We start from the raw sequence: 7,312 nt of genomic DNA, 5'->3' as shown, positions 1-7,312 counted from the left end.
GTGTATAGACACTCATGAGCCTCATGCTGCAGATGGTTAATTGTATGGCTGTAACAGAGGTTGTAAAACTCATGTTTGAGGCACGCATTTACAACAACCACAGCAAAACCTTTAACAGGCCATATGTTGTTGACATAGGATATTCCTGGGTCTTCCTTTCCAAAATCTAAGATAATATGAACACAAACGCATTTCCTACGTGGCTCTTTGGTTTGGATTGTGCTTTGAACAGCATAAGCTGTAAATATTTACGGCAATAATTGTTGGTGGCTTCCTCAATACTCCTGTGCTTTTTGCTGATGCTTTCTATGGTTAAAAAAAAAAAAAGAAAGACAAATGGTTAGTTAACATTAAAATATAGCCGTATATACAGTAGAAGTAAGTGTCTATCCTCTAGGCTGAGCGTTTCAAACCAGTGACAGAGCTCCTTGTCAAAATCACTGAGGTAACCATCCTTTTTAAGACCGCTCTACTGAGTGGTCTGCTCCCTCATCGCCGGTGTCAGGCTATGATAATATCTATTTTTGTTGCTCAAAGCATCATTAGAGGACATCTTTTTGTTGAAATGATTATCTAAAGATTGATCAATCTCATTCTGAAGCGAGCTCCTGGGTTTGGCATAGGCTACTTAGACAGCTCCTTATATGTATTCTACGCATCTAAAAGGGATGTAATGCTCTACATCACATCATGGTAACATGATCTTCAGAGGCTGTGGGTTGTTGGGGTCTGATGCCCGGCCCTAGACATGTGGCAGGGCCAGGAGCATGTGACTAGGATGATGTCACACCACACATGACCCAACATGGTAATGTGACTCCTGGAAGTGTTGACACTTCCAGGGCGGGCCCCCAGGGACCTGGAAGTCACTTCTGGAGCAGGATAACTGTTCCATTTTGAGTTGATCTAGGATATCTCTTTATTCTACTGATGTGCAAAAAGACAAATGTAAGGCAGGAGTTCAGGATTTAGGTCCTTTCAGGCTCTCATAGGCACTGTTATAGATCCCACACTTTGCCTTCATTTATCCCTTGCAGGGGACTCCTGGGCTCCAGCAAAGAGATGGCGAGGAAATAATTTCACCTCAGATGTCAGAGGGTTTCATGGTAGGACAGATGAGGGGATACATAAGCTCTGTGTACCATATTGGATCATAATTCAGACTATTTATCTGGAGACCAATAAGAAGCCAGATGCCAATGGGGCAGACTACAGAGGACTGCGGCTCCTTACAGGGAATGACATTGTCTTGATAGGCCAGTAGTGGGTGTTTCATCTCGGGAAATTGCTTGGCACTGGAATACTCCCTGAGATTGTAGTGTCTTTTGTTTGCATCCTACTTTTGTACCTGATTTCAATGTCCAATCAGAATCAAAGAGAACTTGTTTCCAACTGAAGATGGTTGCCTGTCATTGTGGGGGATCGTGATGTGTTTTACATAGGCCTTCAAAGGGTCTTTTGTCATTTGTTAGGTTAGATTTGGCTTAGACACCACCCACTGCTTACCACTGTTTGGTTTCAGTGTCACTCATTTGCTTGCTCCTTATTTGTTAGCTTATGTAGGCTTTTCTGCCTCTTATTGTTTGTCCCTCCCCTGGAGCATGGACGTATTACTGTGTCCTTTGACTGCTCACTGTTTCAGGTGCCACTTCTTTTAAACTTTAAGCATTTCATAAGGGTTCATGTGTTTTTTAGCTGAATTCCTCATGTACTCCCCCCCCCCATGTTCCTCTGTGATTCCTCTCCTGCCCATCCTTTGTTGGGCATGTGCTTCTCCCAACGCCTCCCACCCACCCTCTGTTGTCCTTTAGTTTCTCACTGCCCCTTCCACCCACACTCTATTGTTTGTGTGGTTGTTTCTTTGCTTCCCAAGTCCTTCCCACCTACCCTTCATTATTGCATGGTTGCCCAATTATCAGTTGCTTGTGTGCTCACCACAGCCCCTTTTTCACCCTCTGTAGTTTATGATCTTGCCTCAGACCCTCTCGCCCATCCTTCTTTGTCCATGTGTGCTTTCCCTACTCCCCATTGTTCGTGTGCCTGCATGAGTCCCTCCTGCCCACCCTCTATTGTCCATGTTCTTGTCCCAGCCATTACCACTTACTCACCCTGTTGTACGTGTGCTTCCCCACCCACTCTTGCCTGTCCTTAATCTAAACCTTTGTCCTTCTCTCCTGAGCACATGGATAAAAATAATAGGTGAGACCTATTGGATTTGCCAATGCTTCTTTAAGCAGCACTCTCTAGGGGGACCGCAGATTTTAACAGGATTTTGTGTAGGTCTGTCAAGTGCGACATTTGTTTATTTTTCACCATTATGTATCTGTCCTTCTCCAGGAATGGAAGGCTTTCTCCAAATCTGCAGTGGATTTCTTAGTGGGTGTTTTGTGACAATTCACTGATGTTTTAGGTATTCTGCAGCAATGTGGCAGAAAATATTCGAGGTAAGAAGTGTGTGGCCTCTAAGAGATTTTCACTTGCAAGCAGATCCCTGGATAGCGCCTATCAACAAATAAGGACTTGTACAAAGTGGCTTCCTTGCAGGATCAACAAAATGGCATAAGAAAGGAAGGGTTAGAAATGCTTCGGAACTGGCAACATTTCTAAACTTTTACAGCTTGGAAAAACTAGGGAGAAAACATTCACCAATTGTGATTTTATTGAACAAATCCCACAATAACGTGACAGAACACAATTTTGTTCTGAAAAAAAAACTTTTTGTAACCTTTAAGCATGCAATGCAAAATCTGATACTATAACAGTAGAATTTCAGTGATAATCCACACGTTGAAAAGAGCCGATCCTTGGATTTGTGGCTCCCCATTCACTGTATCGCTTGTACTCTCCTGGTCTGAGGAAGTACTGCCTCCCTGTGTAGTTTGGCTGCTCGTAGAATATCCAATAACCCTCAAGCACATTGCATGAATATATGTCGTGGTGATTGAAATCTTCATAAACATGAGGGCAGTCATCTGTGAACTCCATCATTTGGCTTCTGAACTGCTCCCTTTCGTAGATTCTAATCCTGAAGGTGCGCCGATGCTGCATCAAAGCACAAAATATCCAGAGTAAAAAGTTAAATATGCCAGGTCTTTTTTGCACATTGCAAGTAATAAATATGTAATTAAACATTATAAATAAGGTACTTTAGACCCAACAATCTATCCTTTTGGCAATCAGGACAGTTTCGACTGGGTGCACCCTCACACCACTCCAATATTTTTCAGACAGCTTTATGGCTTCTAACGAACAGATATTGGTTTGTTTCCAAATGCGCTACGCACACCCCCTCAACACTGGAACTATTTCAATCAGCATAAAATCAGTAAAGTTATCCCAATCCAATTTTTTGGGTAAGCTAGGAATTCCCATCCAAAGATCCCTTCGACTCGATTTTCATAGTATTTTTCTGTTTGTTGGCTACTTTCTGATGTTTGTAGGGACATATAACCTTTGCCAAAGGATGCTTTGTTGCTGAACTGCTGTATATGCTACTTATAAATATTAAGAGCAGTTAGTGAAGATATTGAGAAACTTTGACACAAAGGACAGAAAGGGGGGTTCCAGCAGAGAACTGCATGTCAGCCAAGATCTGCACTCCTCATCCTATTCACTTGCCTGGCTTTCTCATGAAAAACACCTGCTTGTTGTCTTATTTCTGGATGGCAGACTGGAAGAGCAGCCAACAACAGGTTGACCCATCTTTTAAATGGATGGAGAAAAACAGGATGCTCCAGACGTACTTACTTTCATACATGCTTTGGGGCCTCGGACAAAGTTACTAGGCAGTCCTGAGTTGCACACAAGCATCCTATTTCCATACCATTGCTCTACTTAGCCTCGGGTCTGCCATTATTCCAACACTACAACCATTCATAATTAAATATAGAGAAAAACAGATACACAGGACTATAAGTCTGATGTGGATCAGGAATTCCATTTAATTTGATCATTTGCCTTGCTACATGAAAACTATAAACCCTTCTTGGATTGTAGCTCTGCAGTATGCTATATTCATTGTATTGAGAGTTTTCCTTTCTTGTTACTTTAATGGTTTTTGTGATGTATTATTCTGACTGATTCTATCACTAAGTCACCCCGTTCCGTGGAACATCCGAATGAAACTAAATACACATTTAATCTACTGGAGCGTCTTTACTTGTGTTTGTGTGGAGGAATATATATATATATATATATATATATATATATATATATTGGAGTGCGACAATGGTCTTTTTTTTGAACTCATACACAGATAACAGTAAAAAATACGTTGAGTCATGTTCTCATTTTCACTGCCAGGTGCCACAGAAATCATAGGTCTGTCTCTGCTCTCACACTATGATTACACCATATTAATAACGTTACAATTACATGGATAAATACAAATAATAAAAGATTATCACACTAGAACTAGTACTTTCTTTATCTTGTCACACTAAATCTTGCAACAGTTAAACACCAAACAACGTCATCATTTTAATAGCTAAAACCCTGCACAATTGGTTTTGTCAAAACACTACATGAAACCCAAATATATATTTTTTTTAAATACGAAATGGGTTTAATTGCCTTTCATCTGCAGTGACCACAATATAAATTATCTGTACTTAGGTTGTTTTATCATGTTCCATGCCATTAACTTGTGACCAAAAATGCAGGGCCTGATTGGGAGTTTGGCCAACGGTACTTCGTCACAAACATGACGGATATCCCGTCCACCGTATTACAATTTCCAGAGGCTATAATGGAATCATAATACGTGGATGGGATATCCATCATGTTTGTGAAGGAATAATCCATCCGCCAAAGTCTAAATCAGGGCCTCAATTTCCAATTGCCATATCGAGTTTCTTACTGTGAACTCAAGCAGTTCTATGGGTTTCAGTATAACTCATACTAGTCAACAGTCATATTGAGAAATAGAAAACTGTTTTGACTGACACAAATTAATATCACAAAAGTAGGGAGCCTAACTTTACCCTGCCACTTATAATGAGAAGAATATAGGGGGTCATTCAGACCCCGGCGGGCGGCGGGAGCCGCCCGCCTGGCGGGAACCGCCGAATGACCGCACCGCGGTCAAAAGACCGCAGCGGCCATTCTGTGTTTCCCGCTGGGCTGGCGGGCGACCGCCAGAAGGCCGCCCGCCAGCCCAGCGGGAAACCCCTTCCCATGAGGACGCCGGCTCCGAATGGAGCCGGCGTAGTGGGAAGGGTGACACGGGTGCAGTTGCACCCGGCGCGAATTTCAGTGTCTGCAATGCAGTCACTGAAATTCTATGTGGGGCCCGCTTACGGGGGCCCCTGCAGTGCCCATGCCATTGGCATGGGCACTGCAGGGGCCCCCATGGGCCCCACGTCACCCCTCACCGCCATCCTGTTCCTGGCGGTCGGAACCGCCAGGAACAGGATGGCGGTGAGGGGGTCGGAATCCCCCATGGCGGTGCAGCAAGCTGCGCCGCCATGGGGGATTCCTCAGGGCATCGGAAAACCGGCGGGACACCGCCGGTTTTCCTGTTCTGACCGCGGCCAAACCGCCGCGGTCAGAATGCCCTGCGGGGCACCGCCAGCCTGTTGGTGGTGCTCCCGCCAACCCCGGCCCCGGCGGTCCTTGACCACCGGGGTCGGAATGACCCCCATAGTTCCTTGGAGCTGATCAAACCTTTACACTTAGCTTTTTTAGGCATGGCCTACAGGGACTGTTAGTTGCCTATCAGAAGTCATGTGATGAACAAAAAGAAATGCACAAATGCTCTTTGGTTTACCCTCCATAAGCCATTGCTTCTTCACCCACTATTTAATGAAAGCTTTCTTCAAAAATTGGACCCAACTGCAGGAGTAGTTTCTCTTTCCTGTCATGCTGTGGTCTCGATGTTTAGTAGTCCACCTAAAGTGTGTTTCTATTACAATTAATGAATGGTTAGGTATCCATGTATTGTAATGAAGTGCACTACCTCAACTAACCCTGCTCATACCATTACCTCTCCTGTATCCCCATTTCTATTTGTGCTCCTACTCCCACCATTGTGCACACTCCCACCCTCATTTCTACTCCCAAAATGACTTCCACTCCTTACCATATCAATCAATCAATCAATCAATCAAAAACATTTATAGAGCGCGCTACTCACCCGTGAGGGTCTGAAGGCGCTGGTGGTGGGGGGGTGGATTACTGTTCGAACAGCCACGTCTTGAGGTTCTTTCTGAAGTGCAGGAGGTTCTGAGTCTTGCGGAGGTTGGTGGGGAGGGAATTCCAGTCCTTGGGGGCGAGGTAGGAGAAGGATCTGCCTCCGGAGGTGGCGCGTTGGATGCGGGGGACTGTGGCGAGAGTGAGGTAGGCAGAGCAGAGGTGGCGAGTGGGAGTGTGGAAGTTCACTCTTTCGTTGAGGTAGGTTGGTCCTGCGTTGTGGAGGGATTTGTGTGCGTGGTTGAGGATTTTGAAGGTGGTCCTCTTGTCGATTGGAAGCCAGTGAAGGGACCTGAGGTGTGGGGAGATGTGTTCATGGCGTGGGAGGTCCAGGATGAGGCGGATGGCTGTGTACTGGATCCTCTGGAGTTTGCGTTTGAGTTTGAGTGTGATGCCGGCGTAGAGGGCATTACTGTAGTCTAGCCTGCTGCTGATGAGTGCGTGGGTGACGGTCTTTCTGGTCTCTATGGGTATTCATTTGAAGGTGTTTCGCAGTATGCGGAGTGTGTTGAAGCAGGAGGAGGTGATGGCGTTGATTTGCTGGGTCATGGAGAGGGAGGGGTCCAGGATGATGCAGAGGTTACGTGCGTGGTTTGAGGGTGTTGGTGGGGGCCTAGGGAGGTGGGCCCACAGGAGTCATCCCATATAGTTTTGTTGGGGCCGAAAATTATGACTTCGGTTTTTTAGGAGTTGAGCTTGAGGTGGTTAGCTGTCATCCATGTTGCGGTGTCAAGGAATCCAGCGTGGAGATTGGTTTTGGCAGTGGTAGGGTTTCGGGTGAGGGAGATGATGAGCTGGGTGTCGTCTGCGTAGGATATGATGGTGATTCTGTGTGGTCGGAGGATGTTGGCGAGCGGGGTCATGTAAATGTTGAAAAGGGTGGGGCTGAGGTCCCGGTCTTTATCAGGAGACGGACGCGTTTCTTGGCATGTTCTTGTTTTTTCGAGATTAAGAACTCATACCATGTTTATTCCGAAATAATTGGTTTGACTTGTATTGCTGTACTCTATTTGAATGCCTTGAGAAAGCTCTGGCTTACGTGCCTTTTAGGGGCGAAACTCGAGTTTGCTGATGCTTCTGTGTCGTGGCTACGGACTTATCATTGATGTTACTAATTTTGGAA

At 45.1% G+C, this 7,312-nt stretch overlaps 1 protein-coding gene across 2 annotated transcripts in view; it reads right to left on the bottom strand.

Annotated features, from left to right (window-relative positions):
- Positions 1-2,675: 2,675 nt before the first annotated feature.
- The window catches only part of LOC138283443 (gamma-crystallin 1-like), a 241,402-nt gene continuing 236,765 nt past the window's right edge, over positions 2,676-7,312 (bottom strand). For both annotated transcript variants that reach the window (XM_069221394.1, XM_069221395.1), the window contains one exon: positions 2,676-3,042. In XM_069221394.1, the coding sequence (XP_069077495.1) occupies positions 2,770-3,042 (273 nt within the window). In that variant the 3' untranslated portion in view covers positions 2,676-2,769. The remainder of the gene's footprint in view (positions 3,043-7,312) is intronic.

Source organism: Pleurodeles waltl, chromosome 3_1 (assembly GCF_031143425.1).
Source record: "Pleurodeles waltl isolate 20211129_DDA chromosome 3_1, aPleWal1.hap1.20221129, whole genome shotgun sequence".
NCBI classification, from domain to species: domain Eukaryota; kingdom Metazoa; phylum Chordata; class Amphibia; order Caudata; family Salamandridae; genus Pleurodeles; species Pleurodeles waltl.
Note: the sequence above shows the minus strand (reverse complement) of the source record. Positions and strands in the feature narration are given on the sequence as shown.